This window comes from Salvelinus sp. IW2-2015, linkage group LG33 (genome assembly GCF_002910315.2).
Source record: "Salvelinus sp. IW2-2015 linkage group LG33, ASM291031v2, whole genome shotgun sequence".
Lineage (NCBI taxonomy): Eukaryota > Metazoa > Chordata > Actinopteri > Salmoniformes > Salmonidae > Salvelinus > Salvelinus sp. IW2-2015.
In genome coordinates, this window is record NC_036872.1 from 13,031,759 (window position 1) to 13,054,458 (window position 22,700).

A 22,700-nucleotide genomic window follows, 5' to 3' on the forward strand; every position below is an offset into this window, starting at 1 on the left:
TAATCACGTTTTTTGATAGCCTAAATACAGTGGGGCAAAAAAGTACTTAGTCAGCCACCAATTGTGCAAGTTCTCCCACTTAAAAAGATGAGAGAGGCCTGTAATTTTCATCATAGGTACACTTCAACGATGACAGACAAAATGAGAAAAAAAATCCAGAAAATCACATTGTAGGATTTTTTATGAATTTATTTGCAAATTATGGTGGAAAATAAGTATTTGGTCAATAACAAAAGTTTATCTCAATACTTTTGTTATATACCCTTTTGTTGGCAATGACAGAGGTCAAACGTTTTTCTGTAAGTCTTTCACAAGGTTTTCACACACTGTTGCTGGTATTTTGGCCCATTCTCCATGCAGATCTCCTCTAGAGCAGTTATGTTTTGGGGCTGTTGCTGGGCAACACGGACTTTCAACTCCCTCAAAGATTTTCTATGGGGTTGAATCTGGAGACTGGCTTAGGCCACTCCAGGACCTTGAAATGCTTCTTACGAAGCACCTTCGTTGCCCGGGCGGTGTGTTTGGGATCTTGGTCATGCCTGAAAGACCCACCACATTTCATCTTCAATGCCCTTGCTGATGGAAGGAGGTTTTCACTCAAAATCTCACGATACATGGCCCCATTCATTTTTCCTTTACACGGATCAGTCGTCCTGTCCCTTTGCAGAAAAACAGCCCCAAAGCATGATGTTTCCACCCCCATGCTTCACAGTAGGTATGGTGTTTTTTGGATGCAACTCAGCATTCTTTGTCCTCCAAACACGACGAGTTGAGTTTTACCAAAAAGTTATATTTTGGTTTTCATCTGCCATATGACATTCTCCCAATCTTCTTCTGGATCATCCAAATTGCCTCTCTAGCAAACTTCAGACGGGCTGGACATATACTGGCTTAAGCAGGGGGAACACGTCTGGCACTGCAGGATTTGAGTCCCTGGCGGCGTAGTGTGTTACTGATGTAGGCTTTGTTACTTTGGTCCCAGCTCACTGCAGGTCATTCACTAGGTCCCCCCGTGTGGTTCTGGGATTTTTGCTCACCGTTCTTGTGATCATTTTGACCCCACGGGTGAGATCTTGCGTGGAGCCCCAGATCGAGGGAGATTATCAGTGGTCTTGTATGTCTTCCATTTCCTAATAATTGCTCCCACAGTTGATTTCTTCAAACCAAGCTGCCTTACCTATTGCAGATTCAGTCTTCCCAGCCTGGTGCAGGTCTACAATTTTGTTTCTGGTGTCCTTTGACAGCTCTTGGTCTTGGCCATAGTGGAGTTTGGAGTGTGACTGTTTGAGGTTGTGGACAGGTGTCTTTTATACTGATAACAAGTTCAAACAGGTGCCATTAATACAGGTAACGAGTGGAGGACAGAGGAGCCTCTTTAAAGAAGAAGTTACAGGTCATGTGAGACGCAGAAATCTTGCTTGTTTGTAGGTGACCAAATACTTATTTTCCACCATAATTTGCAAATAAATTCATAAAAAATCCTACAATGTGATTTTCTGGATTTGTTTTCTCATTTTGTCTGTCATAGTTGAAGTGTACCTATGATGAAAATTACAGGCCTCTCTCATCTTTTTAAGTGGGAGAACTTGCACAATTGGTGGCTGACTAAATACTTTTTTGCCCCACTGTAAATAAATATGGAAATGATGTGCAAGTGGGGTTTACACTGATAAAACATTCTTAGTACTTATCAACCAAGTTTTAAAAATGCTAATATCATGTGTCTGTCTACACATATGACACCTGAGGAAGATAACCTACGGTGGCTCAGCTCACCCATTGCAGTTTGACTTATTTCTCTGATGCTTTCACACGGCTATCCAGTTTCACTGTCTCACAACTGGGCCACGCCACAGTATACTCTGGGAAACCAGTCATAGCTATCCGCAGAGGCTCCAAACAATTTACACAGTAAGATAAACACAGACAGGTGTGAACATCAGTCTTAGCAGGAGCTGCAGCTCAAGGTTTTGACAATCAGAGATGGGAAAACACGTTTTTGCATTGATTCAGTTTCTTGTACACTGCACAATGTTGAATCCTTTACATTCTTTACTGAAATTACTTAAAATATGAATGTGTGGAATGAAATAAGAGCAAAGCAATGATCATCATAAGGTTCTATTTTTCTCATCTTCACCATCGTCAACATTGTCATCAACACCCCCATCGTATCATCAACATAATCAGTGATGTTGAAACCATCATTAAGGTTCCACCTGTGACAGACCAGGGGAACGTCTCCTATATTTTCAGCCTTTTAATGTTGATTCGATAACATATCAGAATACAGGATCCTTCAGACCTGCCAGATTGCAATGGGTGTGAGGAATAAGTGGGAATGGTGGGGGAGTAAGGAAGGCAGTCAGCCACAAAAACATCTCACCCATCAGTGCCAGGTTGAACCCAACCTGTGAAAAATCCCTGGTGGCTTGCAGAGGCGCTCGTGGTGTATGAATACATGTGTGTGTCTGTCTGTCCAAGAGAAATAGAGATTCAAATCCAGAGCCTTATAGGTCAATCAGGTAGAATGTCAAAACCAAACAATAACAGGAGAAAACCACATTTAAAGTCCATTAGGTTTATGCAAGCTCTCAGTGCATCAACTATTTGCATCAACTATATATTTGTGAATCAACTAGTTGTCCTATTAACAACCCTACATACAGGTAACTGACAAAATAATGGACATTTAGTAAATAAGGGATATTCACTGAGTGTACAAAACATTAAGAACACCTGCTCTTTCCATGACCAGGTGAATCCAGGTGGAAGCTATGATCCCTTATTGATGTCACCTGTTAAATCCACTTCAATCAGCGTAGATGAAGGGATGGAGACAGGCTAAAGAAGGATTTTTAAGCCTTGAGACATCGATTGTGTACTATTCAGCGAGTGAATGGGCAAGAAAAGTGCCTTTTAACGGGGTATGGTAGTAGTGGGTTTTTCACGCTTTACTGTTTAATTTGTTTATAAAGAATGGTTCACCACCCAAAGGACATCCAGCCAACGGCAGGCCAGTGGTTGAAAACGGGTCATTGATGAAAGAGGACAAAGGAAGCTGACAAATTGTGGAGAGCTACAGTCGGGATATAGTTAGTCAATTGATAGTCCAGTACAACATTGGTGCCCAAAGACATAAGAAGAATACACACCTCATTGTACCATGACACGTATGGGGTATGGCAGCCGACGACCTTACAGAGTTCCACTTCTTTCAGCAAAAAACAAGAAACTGCAGTGGACTAAGGACCAAAAACACTGGACACTGGAGAATTGGAAAAACATTGCCTGGTCTGATGAATCCCGGTTCCTGCTGTTTCACGCTGATGGGAGGACTAGGGTAGGGAGAAAATCACTTGGGTACATACATTCATAATGCTGCGTGTCAACATTGCAGGCATGTAGTGATGGTGTGGGGGGGGGTTTTCGTGGCACACATTGGGCCCCTTGATAAAAGTGTAGCAATGTTTGAATACCACAGGATATCTGATTATCTTTGCCAATAAGGTGCGTTCCTTCATGGCAGCAGTGTTTCCATCTACAAATATTTTTTTTCAGCAGGATCATGACACAAGGCTAGGATTTACCAGGAATGGTTCCATAAACATGCTTACTGCAGTGGCCTGTCCAGTCACTAGATCTCAATCCAATTGGAACGAGCTAATCGGCGTAGAGATCCTCTACCAGCCAACTTGACACAACTGTTGGAAGCATTGGTTGAGTTGACAAGTTGAGGCTGTTCTGAGGGCAAAAGGGGGTGCAACTCAATATTAGGACAGTGTTCCTGTCAGTGTATATATACACAGATGTGATCCCTGAATTAATTAAGCAATTAACATCCCATCATGCTTAGGGCCATGTATAAAAATGCTGGGCAGGTATGGTGGCAAAATTGCAAGATTATGTTTGAATACTTTTATTGCATCAAATGGTTGTTTTATTCAAAAGAATAGTATTCTTAACTATTGTGTGTGTGTTCTACTGAGGATGGGCCTCTGGGAGATAACACTGACAGGAGATTTACCATGTCTTTTTTGGTGAAAAAACCTTTAAGAGCATTCCAGAGCATGAGTTAATGTTTCTGTTCTATACCCTACCAGGGAGAGATGGTTCCAGTTTGGAGTCAGAGGGACAGACACTGGTCTCGATACAATGAAAACTGTTGACACAGCAGATACTCTGCTATGTATTATAGGTATCTTTCATACAAATCTTAACCTTGTGACCCATTCTATATATCTGTTGTTCGTCATGTAGGTTAAAAGGGCTGTATCTTGGTTATAAAAGACATTTGTACTTTTGTCTCACTGCTCTCAACGAATCATCAGAGACAGTGATTTGTCGACCAGTCATCGCTATTGCAAAGCTCTCACTAATAAAGATTCAGTTTAAGTATAACTCTGGCTTTGCTAATTTCAATCAGCTGTGTTGTGTTAGGGCAAAAAACGAAACGTGCACCTTGTGGTCCCGAGGACCGAGTTTGGGAAATGCTGATGTAGATTTACACAATGCACACACAGAAAAAATAAGACTGATAATTAGGGGTCTTCACGTTTCAATAAAGAGAACCTCCACTCGCTGCACTACGTTATTTTGCATGTTCATTGATCCTCCCTTGATAAGTATTTCCACCCCTGCTGTGTCTGTTGTAGCACACTGTACCACAAAACTACCATGAAGTCATGTCATGGCTGAAGTTTCACTCATATTATACTGCTAACAAAATTATCAGTGTTTCTCAAACATTTTTATTGGACAAAACATTCAAAATAACCAGTCCTCAATATCTTAAAAATATCCAGAGATAAGAGGATACATATCATTGATCCATACTCATTACTTAATGCCTGTCTTAATGCCCGAGGCATTTGTTTAGACTCACCAGTACAGAGGTCAGCGTCTTGATGTTGACAGGTGAGGATGATAAGGTAGATATTGTCCTTCAGAGGGGGGGGATCTCCTGTGCCTCCCAAGTGGTCAGCACTCTCATCCAGTGGCCGCTTGGTCTTCACCTCCGTTGGCTGGGGCGTTCCTGGAGACATCGAACCAGCTAAACGGGTCACTGGTCACACAGGTCAGTCAGAGATGGACAGAAATTAGGTAGAAGACCCAGGTCAAAAAGTAAGCCAATGTATGGGAAAAGTAGCAACCAGGGGAAGAGTATCTTAAGGCTGCCTTAGGCGTGGGAAGAAGGACGCAGACTGGGGGCTCCAGCCAGAGGTGAGAGATTACCTAATTACTTTCGGGGGTAAATACTATCCTTCTTTTGAGAGAGGAGGGCTGCGAGAGGACGGTGAGAGGGAGGAACAGGGAGAGAGAAGAAGAAAGTGGGATGAGCTGGCTTCAAAGTGAAGAGAGAGAGTAGATTAAGACATGAACATAGGGGGGAATTCTGACCCAAGTTAAGGGGATACCTAGTCAGTTGCACAACTGAATGCATTCAACCGAAATGTGTCTTCTGCATTTAACCCAACCCCTCTGAATTAGAGGTGCAGGGGCTGCCTTAATCAACTGTGCCCGGAGAGCAGTTGTTGTTGGGGGTTAACTGCCTTGCTCAAGGGACTAATGGCCTATTTTTCCACCTATTTTTCCACCAAATCTTTCAGATTACTGACTCAACTCTCTTAACTGCTAGGCTACCTGCAAGCGTGAGGAACGTGAGGAAACCATGAATAAGGTCTAGCAAACCAACCATTTCCAAGTGGAAAAAGCATCTACTTTATTTTTTCAGATAGAAAAACCACCCTTCTCCATGCACTGTAATTTACAACTTGACAAGAGCCATGTAAATGAGTAAACCGATTGGATAATTGTAGATATAAATGACAATTGTTTTAGATATATTTTACCTTATAATCGCTGGAAACAAATGTCATATGGCAGCAAACTGAAGCATATCAACATATCAACTTTCCAACAGTAAAGTTTATGAATGCTGTGCCATTATGCAGAATTTAAATTGTATGGTCTTTTCATTTGCAGAGATGGCACTCGAATGGCTTAAAGGAGCTACATGTAATCTTTTTGCATTGTAATTTCAGAAACTTTAATATGTATTGGACCCACCCCCATTCTAATGGTGCAGCCTTCTTATTGGTCAACAAAAGACAGACTGGGCCTGAGCCTCACACTAACCGATTGTGGCACAATCCGTTAGCGCCCCAGTCAATTTGACAACAAGAGATTCGCTGGCCCAAAAAATATTACATATAGCTCCTTTAATTATAGGCTAACCCGACATTCTCTCTTTCCTATTTCTATCATGTTAAATATTATCTACTATCAGTATCGACCGTCAGTAGGCCTAATAATAACACATATTCAACTGCCAATTTACTGTTCATTCCCTTTAGTTGATATAGCATACATTATCATTCCATTTAATTACATTGTTTCCTTTACCTTCATTTTCTTCCTCTGTAAACGCCATCACAGCTGTGTGGTTGTTGCTGAGGATCATTAGTAACAGTTGATCATGTTTTTAAAAAGACATGTGGGCTAATTAAATTGTTATGAATCAGAGTGCATTCTTAACTGCTTGAACTTGACGCATGGTGCAATACTTGGCAGTGTCATCACACAGTTCCATGGTTAGTGCAGGCAATAGACGAGGGTACAGCCTACTATTGTACACTATTCTCCCTATTATAATTCTATGTACACTAGTCTTCCAACATTACCATGAGTTAAAGAACTGAATGTGGCAATTTTCAGAACGAATCAAACCACTGTTTTCTTTCTTTCATGCATAAAGGCTCTCCAAGCCTGTTTTTATGATTCATAAATACTTTCCTAAACCTAAATAATCTACAAGACCAATTGGTGCTGAAACGGAGACAAATATGCATATATTTAGATGGCTTTCTTTCATTGATCCCTAATATTCTGAACCCGTTCTCTCGATATATTCTAGTGAGTCTGTCGACAAAATTCTAACTAAAATGTACACCGTATTTAAAGGGATGGAAATATGTTGGCCAGCAAGTGGGAGGGTTTTCAGGGGTTGAATGGAATGTATTCAACACATGCAAGGTAGCCACACTCCAGAGCCTGTTAAGCAACTGAACATGTCTGAATAACAAATACTGAGAAGTGTGTAGGAAAGGTATGCGTAGGAAAAGCGCCTGAATCAGCCGCATAGAGAAAAGGGAAAAAAGAGAGCAGGAAAAGATTGAGGAATTTTTACACAGGGATAGGAGTGAGAACTGCTGATGGTGGTTGGGAGATTCTAGTCATGTTATGGATCATGACGTTAGTGGGCCTCTGCCCATTGTAAATTGCTCAGAAGACTCACTTAAAAGTAAATCACCTAAGAATGACTACTCTGGTCACTTTAAATATACATATAACTGTATTTTGAAAGTTATATATCTTGAAAACTTGATTGCTGACATGCAAAACATGTTGGGACTAAATCAACAATGGACTATCTCACCAGAGAAAGCATCCGAGCGAGCGAAACAGCACCCCTCTGTCTTACTATATGTAGACCATGTATCTGATGCTGTCTGGCCAAAAAGAGTATGACATGCCATACTCTATTTTGCCAGACAGCATCAGATACATGGGCTTCACATACATGTCCTCTGCCTCGATCATGATGACAGTATTATCAGCAACACCTGTCTTTTTGCTGAAGAAATGTGTATTGTATCCCCAAGAGTGTAAGTTTGGGTTCGGGTTGGGCTGGGTTTCTACTAAGCTAGCCTCGTTGAGAACCAGGCTTCCCTAATACGGGTAAGCCTGGTGAAGTTCATGGCAGAAAAATAGCTAAATAGGGGTGGAGACCCGGTGTAAATCAGTGAGGCCTCGCTACGCGTCAAACCAATCAAATGCCTTGCTTGGGTGGAGCTCCAATAATGCTCACTAGATTAGTGTCGTAGGTGCAAGTCTACGTTGAGGATTGCCGGAAAATCATCGATTTTAAAACCCCATCAAAATATGTTTGTGTATAGCGCACACTTCTGACAAAACAGAATGTTTTTCCTCCAGGTTTTCTGCAATGTTGCAAATTAGCATATGGAACAACTCTCTGCAAAATGTGTCCTTCCCGGTCTGAAAACAGTGATAAACATAACACCAATGGGCATGTGTGGGGAGGGTTATTGAAATGTAACATCCAATCAAGATCTTGCCGCTGGGAGCCAGCGGACCATTCAAACCATTTTTTGCAATCAAAAATTATCCAGACCTCCAAGGGAGGCGTGACAGTGATGTGATTTAGGATGTATGGCAACTTGAAACTACAACTAAGCTAACATATGCAATTGCTTTAAGATGGTCATACCAAGGATCATTTAGCTATTTGATTTGGTATTTTAGGACCCCTGTAAAAAATAAATATTTTTTGGGATGAAACACTGAATTCGGCCTTACTGCTATTAGCCCATAGAAATTGTTTAAGTGTCTGTCCTATATCTGAGAGATGTAAGAAAGCTCAGGAAAAAGAATGCAAAGAATTTTTTGTGGAATTACCTGTCAGATGGTCGAGATGTGTCCTGGTCTGACAAACCCTGCTGTAGTTCATCGGCGGATGCAGTGGATTGAGACATCTCTAGTTTAAACAGACAGGTTTGGATGGGAATTTGTTATGCATCGAGCGGAGCATTGGGGGGGGGGCCTCAAGTGGATACATTATTTTCATATTTTTTATGCCCAGCTCATGAGGCCCCTTGATGTGAGGCCTGAGAGAATTGCCTCTTCTGCGTAATGGTAAGTCTGTCAGTGGGAGAGACTACAATCCCTTTATCTGACATATAGTACTGTATACTAGTCATGTCAAGCTTGAAAATCAATCCATTACTACTCCCTCTCATACATTTCATACTGTTTCTAAACCTTTCATGAAAACCATGTTTGGAAAGACAGTTACAACTTAAAGCATTAGTAGAATGTTTAAAAATAATTTATTAGGAATTGTAAAAAAATTGAAGAGGGTTACAGTGTTGACAAGAACCTTTCAGAGTAAACACAGAGTCCAAAGGCTGCAACACCATGGCAATCAATCAGCAGGCTTAGAAAAATATCAACATCTACAACTTGGTGATAGAAATTGACAGCGCCTCTTGTTCTTAAACTAACCACAAAAGTAAAACACCTTATCTAACTTCCCATTGCAAAAAGGTAACATTTTTTAAAAAGTATATAGCTTCTCATGAGTTTCATGGCTCCAGTCTGTGTCATCCAGTAGATGTACAACGTATCTGTCAGTGTGGAGAAGGGGGTTGAGGAGAAATACATACAATCTCATCATGGAAGAGCCTCAGGACCACCTCTGAGAGTGTTAATTTAGCACTGAAACGAATGAACGAATCCCCTCCACACATCGACAGAGACAAGGAAGTTCATTAACAAACCAAAATGAAGATGATAAATTCACATTTGCCACCAATATATCCATTCCCTGACAATACATTTCACACCTAATTCCAGTGTGACCGCATAGCCATACAATGTACAAACACACAAACGCGCAGTCACACAACACAATCTGAGAAAGAATCTAGCCGTGAAATCGTACCATTGTGAAACTGTTTTACGACTGGTTCCTGCATGTTTGTTCTTCATTTTCCTTTACAACCACCACATATTCAAAATGATCATTCTAAAACAACAATAAAATAAGTTCAAAGTAATGATGAAAGAAACAGTTTTATGCCTACTCAAAAGAGGAATATCCCCACAAGCTCTCTCTCTCCCAGTGCTGATAAGTGGTTCCTGCGTGAATTCACAGTATAGGAGCAAACCCTTTCACTCTGTCAGACCTGGACCAGTCTCACAACTCAGACTGGTCCAAGATTATGAATCACACAAATACACTATGATATGTATCAGTCTGAGTGCCCAACGCCGAACAGTATGAATGAAAGTAAAAAACCATCTGCTGAAAACAAATACCATCACTGCCTTCCCAATACCCCTCGTTTTTTGCAGAATCCAAAAGACAGATATATTTACAATATTTTACAAAAACAGATATCACGCAGTTCAAATCTGACTGGAAATAGGCCCATGACTATCAATTTTGTTACTTTTATCATTATTAGTATAACAAATGTTTGTTAAACACCTACCAAGATATAAATTTTTCAACTTTGTAATACATACAAATTTTTTTTTATTATCAGCAATGTTCTGTATGTACTGAAAGATAAATATACATTTATTCAGTACAAATACTTGCTCCAGTCCTTCACATATTCTGAACCTGGAGATCACTTTTTCTCCCTCACCGCCTCTCAATAAAACACCTTCTTCTGACAAAATAATCAAATGGGAAAAAAAATAAAATAATTAAGACATACGAGAATACATGACAATTTCCACAAAACAGTCAAATGAAATAAACATTTTAAAAAGTAGCTAGAATTATCTGCATGTTTTTCTAATAAAAGCAGAAATATATATTTTTAAAGGTTGTTATTCCTTTCTGCTAACTACAGTAACATGTTAGACAGGAGGGGATGTTAAGACCGAACACAGGAAGTCTGAAGAAAAGAGATCCTCAGTGGGAGGAGGGGCGTGGACATCAGGGGTCAAGGGTCAGTGTTCCCACTGCAGATGCAGGGTCACACAGCCAGATAGGAGTGTCAGACCAGTTCAAAGCTTTCCATCTCTCAGTTCACAGCTCTGCAGAGAAATTGAGACAATTTTCATGAATAGGCAACATTATATTGTTACAATAAATGTACAGTAAATTAGAGTGATTTATTTGAATGGAACATGACTGAGTATGTGATGCTGTGGGTGGGTGTAGTAGCAGACTCACTCTCTCAGTGGTAGCCATTAGTGAAGGCCGTAGCAATCAGAGGACCCTGTAGGGAGCAGTCAGACACAGGAGAGATTAGAGGGAGCGCCCAGTCATCACAACACAACCACCAACACCCTCAACATCATATCACATTCAATAACACAACCCTCACCAAATGTGCCAGAGAAATCTGTCAAAATGGACAGTATATTATCCAAGAGCAACATTACTTGTTCCTTTGACTTGATATTACAGTCACACATTGACAGACAATTCTATGCTCATAACAGACCCCCTCAATGTATACGGTCATAACACAAGATTGGACAGTATTGCAAAATGGATATATGAACACGTGCCAAGATCAACATCTTAGGAGCACTGCTATGTAGCTTCGATAGTCTTCCTATGACAAACTGAACAGATAGTATGCAGACACATTTTGCATTTCCAAACATGAATAGGGTCTAAAATACCTACGTGATAAGGGCTGTGTCTTACCCCCAGACTATGGCCGAACCCAGTGTTTGGGGAGGGGCTTGCAGCGCTGAGGTAACTGCTGACAGCAGACTCCTGATTGGCTGCTGCATATAAGTCTGCCATTGGCCCAGGGCTGCTGAACCCCCCAGAGCGAGAGGGGGCGGAGCCTAAAATAACATACAGATGCAAATAAGTAGACAGACACATAATTAGTTACACAGGAGAAATACTGTACATCAAATTGGCAAACATTTCTCAACCCCTCATACATACCTCTTGCTACTGCTGCTGCCGCCACTGCCATTGGTCCGTATGCCGACAGAGGAATGGCTGACAGGGTAGAGGAGGTACAGCAGGTTTCAAATCCAGCTCGGGCTACAAACAGCGTTGACCTCTCTAGAGGTCAGTCAGAACAGGATTTTTTACCATTATCCTTGACATCATGTCCACCTCTAACATATGGGGCTACATTACACTGATGAGGGCAAACCCACGACTGTGGTGTGTAATTAGTGTGTAGTAACTGGTGTCACTGTGTAATAACTGGTGTGTAGCACAGTAAAGGGGTGTGTAGCAGACGGACGGCATGCTGCTTGTAAAGGCCAGAGGAGGGACTGACCTGTGAGCTCAGGGGGGTGTGGTGATGTCAGAAGGGGGGTCCTCTCTAAATGGAATTCTAGAACAGAAACATCAGAGAGTGCTGTTGAAACAACACACCGGCGAGGTAAGGGACACACCCATCCATACACACACAACTAGGGTGACACCAAGGGAACACATCAATGAGATGGCGTAAGAGGAAGAAATGAAGAGCGAATGGGAAGTGGCAGATTTACGTAGAAGAAAAATTCTGGTTAACTGGTGGTTCAAGCCAAATACGTTAAGATGGAAAGAGAATATACTGCCCCCCCCCCCCACAAACATCCCCACTCTTTCTCTTACGAACACACACAAAGCACATGCCGTCAACTCCCTGATATTTATAAGCAGCAAATGACACTCAGAGTGCTTTATGAGCTTCCATGGAGGCTGTGTTGGTTAAAGAGTTTGTCTGTGTTGTGGGAGCTATACAGAGTATGACGAGTCTAGACACACACCAAGTGAAGATGAATAGGATCACACAACCATCATTAAATGATTGGACTCCTCTACTACTCTGTGACCGTCCAGGAACCTCACAAAATGGCCATGATTGACTCAGGGGAGTATGAATGGGTGGAGGAGTAGCTTCTTACCAGGGAATTGATAGGTATATCCAGGGGTGATGCCAGTGTAACTTCGACTAGTATACGTAGCTGTCTGAAACCCTGGGTAACCTATGGTGAAAGGACAGTCATGGGTCTGTGTTTGAGTGAAACAGTGCTGCCCCCTGCCTGTGAAAGAGGATACTGTCAATGAAACAACAGGTTCACAGAAACAATACACTCAATAACATGCTTTATTCTAGATCAGCCAACAGTGTATGTTGTGTACGTATGCTCAGCTCAAAGTTGATCTAACTTAACAACTGTACCCTTGCCTATAATTCCCTCTTGTCCTGCCAACATCATTGGGAATATTCCAGTTCTCAGACTGAACAGTAGATGGTAGTGTCATTACCCCATCTTCAGAGGCATGCTTTAACCACTAAATCCTATTAAATATATATATATATATATATATATATATATATATATATATATATAGATAAATATATATATCTCATAAATATCTCATCAATATCAATATTACATACATACATGCATTACTTTTTCCTAAGATCATACAGTGCATCAATTCCAGGGTACCTCAAACTAATTTGGTACCACATGTTTTAATAGACTTGGCAGGCTCAAATATGGTATGCTATCGGTCCCCTAGCGGTAGTAACTTCTGTGGTAAATCATCTCCTCATAATATAAAATATGATATTATGAGAGGATGTGTGATGGTATGGGGTAACAGGATGAGGGGCTACATCATCGTCGACATTACTGTCGTCATCCTCGTCACTATGAGTTTACCCAGCATGCCGATGCCCAGCATGAAGGCATCCATGCCGTAGGGCATCACCCGAGAGCGCCCCCTGGCCGAGCCCGTGGGTGACATCACTTCCTTGGGCTGAGCCTTCTTACACTCCACCTGTCATGAGCACACACGAAGGGGACAAAACAGTCAACAACTACAACTAACAATTACATTGTGTATTGAATAACGAAGGATTTATTTAAAGCCTTCTTAGCTCACCATTTTGCTGTTTATCTCATGGAAGTGCATCTCACACACTTTCTCCACCACATCCTCATTCTCAAACGTGACAAAGCCAAACCCTGGAGTGGACAAATACAAATAATGTATGTGAGGAGGGTCAGCTCATGAAGAGCTCGGCAACACCATTGATTAAAGCCCATTATTGAACATCTCAAACCCAAGTTTGGGGAAATCCATTCTGCTGTCTCTGGGGGTTAGAGTGTGGGGCTAATGCACGACTGCTAACCAACTTCTGTATTAGGTACTGTAGTAGCCGCTTAGTACATTCGCACCCTCCCCCCTCTGGGGCGCTGTTCCTGGCTCATCCCCTCCTCCCTCCCCTCCCTGCTGGCCAGGTCAACGAGCCTCCCTCCCTCCCTCCCTCAGCCAAGTAAAGCTGGGGGGCTGTCATAATCGATCAGTCCCAGGGTGGGTAGAAGGCGCTTTAGGAGGCTTTATCCTGATCCCCGATTAACAGACTGACTAATTAGCCTAGACTTGTTCCTCTCCTCCTACTCCGTTCCTCCTGTTCAGCCTATGAGGAGGAGATAGCTGATAGTTGCTTCATTCAGGAAAAGTATTACTTACTACGATTGTGATATGTGGTTGTCTTACCTAGCTACCTTAAGATGAATCCACTAACTGCAAGTCGCTCTGGATAAGAGCTTCTGCTAAATGACTTAAATGTAAAAAACTATTGAGGATACGGAGATGTAAGGCTTGAAGTACTGGGGGACTGGACAGAGAGAGGGTTTCTCAGTCTCACCTCTGTGTCTGTTGGTGGTCTTGTCAAACATGAGCATGGCATCATCAACCTAGAGGACACAGAGTTTTACACACATCACCTCACACAATGTACGCACTCGCCATATTGTCTGACCTCACCCCTTCTCAAGTTCTCCCGGGAGGCTCAGCAACAGATGGACAAAAGGGGCAGAGCGAGGAGGGGTGGAGGAGGGGGACAGGTTTCAAAGGAGGGAGGAGAGCACAGTAGAGGAAGAGAAGAAAACAGAAGAAGAAACATCTTAAGAGGGGACATTAGTGATGCATGGGCACAAGATGGCCGCTAGAAAAGGTTTGATTCACAAACCCAAAATCTGAATCACTTCCCTGTTTCTCTAAGTTAGATGTCTTGCCTCTGAACTGCATAGTTGGAATCTCTCTCTGAAAAAGAGGACATAATCCACCCTCGCTCCCCCTACTTTCCAAAGTTTGCCATTCCCATGGCAACTGTGCAAAAAGTTATCTTAAAAATCTTTCTCCGGCATCAAGCATGATTTGTTAAGAGGGAAAGAGAATGTGTGTGAGTTTGAGAGAGAGATACAGACATAGATAGACAGAGAAAGAGAGAGGATGTGTGAGAGAGACAGAGAGGAAGAGTGGGAGATATAGATAGACAGAAGGTACAATAAGTAAGGTAGAAATGTGGGCATGCATAATGTTGGATGTGGGGAAGAGGGACTGGGGAGAGAATACAGGTACAGACCATGGGGAGGTAGAGATGGGCGTGTGTGAGAGAAAGAGAAGTGAAAGAAACAGTATCGTGAGATAGAGGTGGAGACAGAAAATGTGGGACTAAATTGGGAGGGAGGAGAACAGAGAGCGACAAAGAATGGGTGCAAGAGAACAAAGAGGTGTGGAGGCTTTGTCTGTTGGCACAGCCAGCCATAACTCCTATTCTCCTAGTGCCCTCTCTTCCTCTCCCTCTGTACCTCCCTCCTTCACAGTAGAGGCCCAGGATTCATCTTCAGCTGAACACAGACCAATACATTTCAATACAAAATCTAATTTAAAAAAGCAACTGTCAAACACCTAATATCATTCAAATGAACTCCTGAATGAATTGCTAACTAATATTTTAGTAAAGCAATATGTGTGCTTTCCACATTCAATATCTGATGCCTTTCAGTTTGCAATAAAGCCAAAGGCAGGTGCACATGGTTCCACCACCTATTTGCCAGAACCACTTATTCACACGCCTATACGGTTCCACGCAGAGCTGACACATTGTGTTAGTCTATGTGCGTGTGTCAGTGTGTGTGTGTGTGTGTGTGTGTTCGTGCTTGGGTCCACCCTTGGGTAGCTTGGACGAAGAAAGGTCAAGGGTGAGGGAGGAGGGCCTCCAGCCAGGGTGAAAGAAGACCTGTCAGTCTTAGCTCTCTCAAATCACTGACTCTTTCCACTCTGACATTTCCCTATCACCCCTCCTGTCTCCCTAACCAGGCCTGCCTCTTTACAGTCCAAGCACCATGACACAGCAATGGAACAACACAGACAATGTTGCTCCACAGTTTAGAGCACCAAACGTTAACCAAACTGTATATACTGAATTAGAAGGTGAATTATATGCTGAAATCTACAATCTGCAGGATGATAAAACTGTCCTGACACTTCGGGTGTGTTTTTCACATGTTCCCCACAAGTACCCAGTGCAATTAAAATGTACACAAGTTAAAACATCAATGTCCTCATTTAACTAAATGTTTCTAAATAAGTCAATAACTGTCCTTCAAAGCTATATAGTTCAAACATGGGACATTTTAAAATGGTGCACTGGACAATATTCCCCTCTTACCCTCTCTTCCACTGCTCATCCTCCCAGTCATTCTCTCCCCATCCCTCACTCCACCCCCTTGTCCAGAGCAGGGCAGGAGACAAAAGGTCCAGTGAGGCAGTCTAATCAGAAACTTCCATGGGTGGCTAGAGTTTACATTTCTCCATCTAGCCACCTCTCTCTCCATCTCATTCCATTAATGCAATTTTATATGATTGGGAGTGAAGCACTTCATGTGCTAGATACAGGAAGTATAATTTAAATTATCAAGACTGAATTTAATATTACATTATCACACTGCCCTGACTGACTAATGGTAAACTACATAAATTAGCTTTGCCTCAGCCTTTTATTGGGGTTGAAAGCTAATCTAGTTAGTATGCAGGCTCATTGGTTTATCTGATTTCCTACTGAATTTGCACCTTACTTACTTGCATAGGTTACTTGAGACCACTATTTCAAGTTGTCTGTAAAATAGTTACAGTCAACAAAAGTAAGAAAAGTTTGAAGATTAAACAGAGGAGTACCACAGCGCACCTCCTTGTAAATATTGAACTCCTGTACAAACTAGCAAAATATTTGCCTAGCTTTGTTCAAAGACATAATAGTCCCTGCACCCGTTCTCCCTTCTGCCTTTGTTAACTCATCATTTATTATCTCTGCTCTGCATTTCAAAGCCCTTGGAATCTATGGTGGGAAGCGTCAAAACTGAGTACAATACGGATATTCAAATAAATATCTATGGATATTCAAATAAAATCAAAGGTATAAGTTTGAAGAACTGAAGACAGACTGGAAGTGACACGTATGCTGGTTTGGGTTGGTTTGACCGTTGGTCAACCAGTGTTATTGTTACAAAACTCCTGGGTTGACACTCTCCAACCCCCCACCCTCAACACAAAACCCCTTGCCCGCTGAATTACTTGGGGACAATGGGCAAGCCGGGTCACCACGGTAACGGGCCAGGAGGGGGTTGGGGGTAGGAGCAGCTGTTACATCAGATTAATTCAAATTCTGATAATCCCTCCCCCTTCCCTACCATCACCACACTCACTCCCTCTCCAAAACTTTTTTCTCCCTCTTTTCCCTAACTTAGCCTAATGCTCCATACCTCCATTCTACCCTCTCTATCCTTCTTCTCCTCCACCCCTCCCACAAGTAACTCTCCTCCCTTCCAAAACAACTCTTCAATTGCACTTCATTTTTACCTTTACCTCAGCAATCAGTTTAATCTAAACAACAAAGAAGTGAGACGGGTTGAGGAAAACAGTGGCATGGAGGATAATGCAACATCACACTCATCTCCACTGCCTCAACACAGTCTGAGACACAAATCCACACACGTCTACTTTCTACCTCACATTTCAATAGCTATACTAGCTCCCATGCTGCTTACCTTTCCGAACTGCTCGAAATACGCCTTGACATCCTCGATGGTCGTGTTCACGGACAGACCTCCAACAAAGACCTTCTTGGTCCGAGTCACTAGCTGCAAGGAGAAATGGGTCCGTTTATGAATGGATCGAGAATAACGGTGATAACACCATGGATTAAGACGAACCTTTAACGGTGGCTGTAGTTGGGTAGCCTGGTATTGTCCATCTCTATGATCAATTCATTCAGGTGCCAATGAAAAAAACACCAGCAGGCAAAGGAGTCAGATGAAATAACTCTGCCCAAGTATTAGCACAAAATGTTTTTAGACTTTGTTGATATTTATGGCATCACGACCAACAGTACATTATTAACATAGTTATTACACAGCTTATCTAGAACATTACTACTGCCACCACTAGCCGGAGAACTTGCAGGTTACACGCTCTTATGAATATACAAATGTACATTATTGTGCTGTATAAGGTGTTAACAAAAGCCACTTGATCACACAAGAGTGTACAGATCACATTGATGTCACAGCAGCAGTCATGTTCATCTATTGACAAGGCATTAGGCCAGATAGAATTTGAAAAGCTTAACATAGCAAGCACAGGCTAACCTGCTCTCTCCCAGCAATGCCATTCACACTGAACTCACAGGACTAAGCCCTGATAAACCATGACTAGACTGGCTCACTCACCTTGGGCTGGGCTCTACGAGGGAATGCAACTTTCGGATCAATCTAGAGGAGGGAGTTAAGAGGAGAAAGGCCAGTTTAGACACACAGCTCAATACAGAGCCCATGAAATCAGGTAAATGTGAACCAAGTCCATGGTTGTGGTCTCTTTGGTGCTGCTCCTTGCCTCATCCTGTAAGGGTTCCTTATTAACATGGGTGTCCGGGTTACAATACTGCACCAGTACATTAGGTCATTATGAAAGCTAGAGGAAAAAGACAACTAGAGGATAGACCCGAGGGATTGTTGTTTTCACAACGTGGGGCATAGGAGATGAAGAAAATTGATGAGTATAACATTTACTTTCTCTCTGAAAGAATCTGTTGGTAGATTTGGAACTAAGAAGCTCTCATTTTAACTTCATTGTAACCATAACCTCATTGGCCTAGCCAGGGTTGCTCTCAGTTCTATGAATCCTTTTCCAACCCCTGAAGTGCTGGTTTATAGGTGTGCAGGTGGAATGAGTGGGAATGTTTTCCGGCATGCCTGCCTGCCTGCCTTCCACAGCCCTCACCTCCTCTCGTCACCAACATGTGACATGTGATCTCCTGGAATCTCACACAGGCACTACAATCACAAACACATCTCACCTCCACAAAAAAGGAAGGACAGCGAAAGAGACACAGTAGGTGAAAGAAAGGGAGGGACAGCACAGAACAAGAGGAAGATGAGGAAGACGAGGAGGGAGAATGGACTGACACAGACAGAGGAGAGAGCCGTCAACCTCACACACTGACAGCACATCAGCCTCATTTTGTTTGTTTTTCTCTCCCGCTAAGACATTATGATGATTTTGTGAGCTATTTAAAAGCCAACGTTTCATAGTGTGTTTATCGCCATTCTTCCACACAGTTCTTCAGTAAACATGGGAGCTAAGCTATCATTAACAGTGCAGAGACTGAAATATTGGACATATTTGGGAAGATGATAATACTAAATTAATATAATGATAATAAATAATAATAACAAAAGCCAAACCATTGAATTCATATATTTCCAATTGACAATATAGTCGTTTGTTCAGATTGGATAAAGAGTAACTACACCATACAAAAAAGATAAGACTATAGAGACTATAGTACAGCAACCTCTATAGTATTAGTCTCTACTGATCTAATAGAACAACTAGGCTATTCCACGCTGTACTGTTATGCTACAAGACGGTAAGACAGTACAGTGCTAAGAGCACTATATTAGTCCGTAACCATGACAGGGTAGAGTAGAACTACAGTAGAACTACAGTAGAACTACAGTAGAACTACAGTAGAACTACAGTAGAGAGCGAGTGCCTCTGTGGTACACCACATGCGTTTACCAGAGTAAAGTACAGTGTTTAGTCTACATGTGTAGTGTCGACATCACGGCAGGTTCTATAGAGCAGAGTGAGAAGGCTCGGCTAGACTGAATGGTGTATCGGATGCAGTCTACTGTTTAGTTCTATGGTTGCTAGACTACTCTGATAGTCACCTCCAGTCACCAACCCTCCTGATGTCCAACACTCCTGTGCACATTAAAAAAACAAACAAACAGACACACACACAAACAAAATCAACATACAGCAACCAACACACACCCATGGGGGGAAAATATGGACATTAGACAGGTGAGGGAACTTTTTCATAAAATCATTTTTAAAAACAAAATGAATGACCCGAATAGAGAATTGATTGGAGAAAGTTAAATGCCCCCTTTTCTACATTTATGACACAAAGTAAAATACATAACCACAAACTGCAAAACATCCTGCTTTAATTTGTATTAATGATGACATATTTATTGAATCATGCTAAACGTGGCAGAGGTGTTGGTGTCAGGGAGGTGGGCCGTAACCCAGGCCCACCGACTGTCCACACAGCTGAGCCTTAGAAAAAGACAAGGGGGCTTATCAAATCAGGACAATCCATTTGACCAATTACAGTCCAACCACTCTTTAAAATAAAGGTGCAAGTTGGAACCAAATAAGGTTCTTGAGAGCGATGCTATAGGGGAACCATTTTAGGATTTCGGAAGAACCATAAATGGGATGGTTCTTTGAAGATGGTTCTTTGAATAACCATACAAAATCCCAAACCAGAAATGTTTCGGATTGAATAGCCCTGCTGTAGTTTTAAGCCTTAATTGCATATTTCCCAGGGTGCCTTTCGAGTGAATTTTAGCATTACCAGTACCCCCCATGACTGTGTTTGTTAGTGATAAAGACATGGCTGTTGCATTCATTACTTTTCAGTCCTGTGGCCTTCACCAAGTGAGGTCTTAGCTGAATATGTTGTCATTAAAATGTAATTATTGAAGACAATACAAAACATATTTCATAAGGGCTTCTTTTGAGGGCCTAGTTTTACTCTAATTCAATGGCCTGAAACTCAGTTTATATGCCACATCAGCCCTGCAAATCACATTATGCTGGCTTGTGAAGTGATGTGCAATTCCTATTGGAATCCAGACAGAGTTGGGATATCCAACATTTTTTGAATTTTTATTAACACATCACCTGCATCCAGAATGACTGCCAGGGTTAGGAAGACTAAGATATGAGACTACCTTAAATATATAAACTGGAACAATTATAACGGGTGCAATAAGTCTAATAAATAGTTTAAAAAAAATGTTATTTATATTTGAGTAGCATAAGATTAATTCATCAATCAATGTACATGTAAAAACATAGATATTGACACAAACAACAACAACACAAAATCGACCTGCAATAGAGTATGCTGGGAAATATGATAATAATGGGAACACCAACACTGGCGTTATTTTACACAATTAAGTGTTAATTTAACTCTTTACGGTGTTAATGTAACTCTTGAATCAACACTAGAAATGTTACACTAAAAGATCCATATTAATCACAGATGGGGTGATTAACAACTTCCCGCTCTCCCTTCATGCATCCCTTCCTCGCTCTCCTCGACTTCCTCCTGGGTCAGCATGCTAGTCCCTTCACGTCAGGGCTAACTGAAACACCTTATCCATACCAATTCTACAATCAATAGAATGAATGATTTTAGGAGATCTCAAACTGCTTAGATTTGAATTGGACATTTTCTAGGACAGGTTATTATTTCCCCTTTCTTAGGACTGAGCTTGCCTTGGGTGGGTGCATAGCAGGTGTGGAGTGCACCAATGACATCCATACTCAGGACTGAGTCCGACTGACACAGTTCTCTATGTTTAGATAGAATATGTTTTACGAGCTGCAGGAGTCTTTAACGCTCTGTAACTTGATGTTGACCTACTGTTGCTATCGTCGATATATTAGCCTGTTGGAGTATCCTTGTGTTAAAGTTATGCTTGAGAAATGTAGGACTACATAATATCTTGTAAAACTCACTTTACCTCAAACCCTTTTCTAAACCATGACGACAGAGTGCAACATCACTCCGATGGGAGTAATCTTAAAACATAATACAATAATTCTCCATAGATAGGCTACTCAAGTCACTAGCAGACAGTGTGCCTAGCAGCTACAAATAAAAGTCAATTAAAAAAGTCCTTCTGAGTAAACCTCCCTCCATTCTTGGCCTGGAGCAGGTTAGTCAGTCACAGCATGGTAAATTATTTCGGTTGCCACTAGAGAAGGTTTCTCTCTCTACTGTCTAACAGGACAGCCTGCCTGCGGCTGTGAGAGAGAGAAGAGAGGGGCAGGGTGTTCTCACTCTAAACTAAAGCCAACCCTACTCACCATCCCACCCCTGCCGTTGGTCACTGAGCCTTCTCCACCCCAGACACACACACTCTAAAGCTGCAACAGAGCACCGGCCACGCAGAGCACAGTCACACCCTGTTACCAACCACACTCAGTCATGCTCCATCCAGCTGACAACACATGGATATAATCTATTACTGCTCTAGGTTTTTATAGGTTAAACTGTCACCTAGTCTGGTATCCCAGGAATGATCATTTTCAAAGATGTTGGTTTGTGTCCAATCTCTTTGGAGGGAGGCGTCATGGAGACAAAAAAGCTATGGCAACTAACCATTAAAGCCCCCATTGCAACTAGCATCATGCCAAATCAGACTGATGTAGTAACCTTTGACTTGGTCTGACGTCTTTAATCTATAATTTATCTACAAACTTTGCTCTACACTTCTATACTACTGCACAGAATGTTACTTTGAAACTGTGCCGCTACCATCCCATAAAGCTCTCCACCCTATGACTCTCTCTCTCTCTCCCATAAAGCTCTCCACCCTATGACTCTCTCTCTCTCTCTCCCATAAAGCTCTCCACCCTATGACTCTCTCTCTCTCTCCCATAAAGCTCTCCGTCGTAGTTAGGGTGGAGAGCTTTAATGGGAGAGAGAGTCAGTAGTTAGGGTGGAGAGCTTTTTGGGAGAGAGCAGGAGTCGTGGTTAGGGTGGAGAGCTTTATGGGGGAAAGAGAGCGAGAGTCAGTGTTAGGGTGGAGAGCTTTATGGGAGAGAGAGAGAGAGTCGTAATTAGAGTGGAGCGCTTTGGGAGAGAGAGTCATAGGGTGGAGAGCTTCATGGAGAGAGAGAGTCATAGGGTGGTAAGTTTTATGGGAGAGAGAGAGCGAGAGTCGTTGTTAGGTGGAAGAGCTTTTTG

At 42.0% G+C, this 22,700-nt stretch overlaps 1 protein-coding gene across 8 annotated transcripts in view; it reads right to left on the reverse strand.

Annotated features, from left to right (window-relative positions):
• Positions 1–8,890: 8,890 nt before the first annotated feature.
• LOC111957605 (RNA-binding protein Musashi homolog 1-like) overlaps positions 8,891–22,700 on the reverse strand; it is a 22,906-nt gene continuing 9,096 nt past the window's right edge. Inside the window, exons 5-15 of one of the 8 annotated variants that reach the window (XM_023978467.2) lie at positions 18,094–18,135; positions 17,413–17,505; positions 14,229–14,277; positions 13,460–13,542; positions 13,237–13,354; positions 12,469–12,549; positions 11,853–11,933; positions 11,507–11,629; positions 11,234–11,400; positions 10,772–10,817; positions 8,891–10,632 (exon numbers count right to left, since the gene is read on the reverse strand). In XM_023978467.2, the coding sequence (XP_023834235.1) occupies positions 10,776–10,817; positions 11,234–11,400; positions 11,507–11,629; positions 11,853–11,933; positions 12,469–12,549; positions 13,237–13,354; positions 13,460–13,542; positions 14,229–14,277; positions 17,413–17,505; positions 18,094–18,135 (879 nt within the window). In that variant the 3' untranslated portion in view covers positions 8,891–10,632; positions 10,772–10,775. Of the gene's footprint in view, positions 10,633–10,771; positions 10,818–11,233; positions 11,401–11,506; positions 11,630–11,852; positions 11,934–12,468; positions 12,607–13,236; positions 13,355–13,459; positions 13,543–14,228; positions 14,278–17,412; positions 17,506–18,093; positions 18,136–22,700 lie in introns of all 8 variants that reach the window. The other 7 variants (XM_023978465.2, XM_023978464.2, XM_023978472.2 and 4 more) reach the window with 7 other exon arrangements.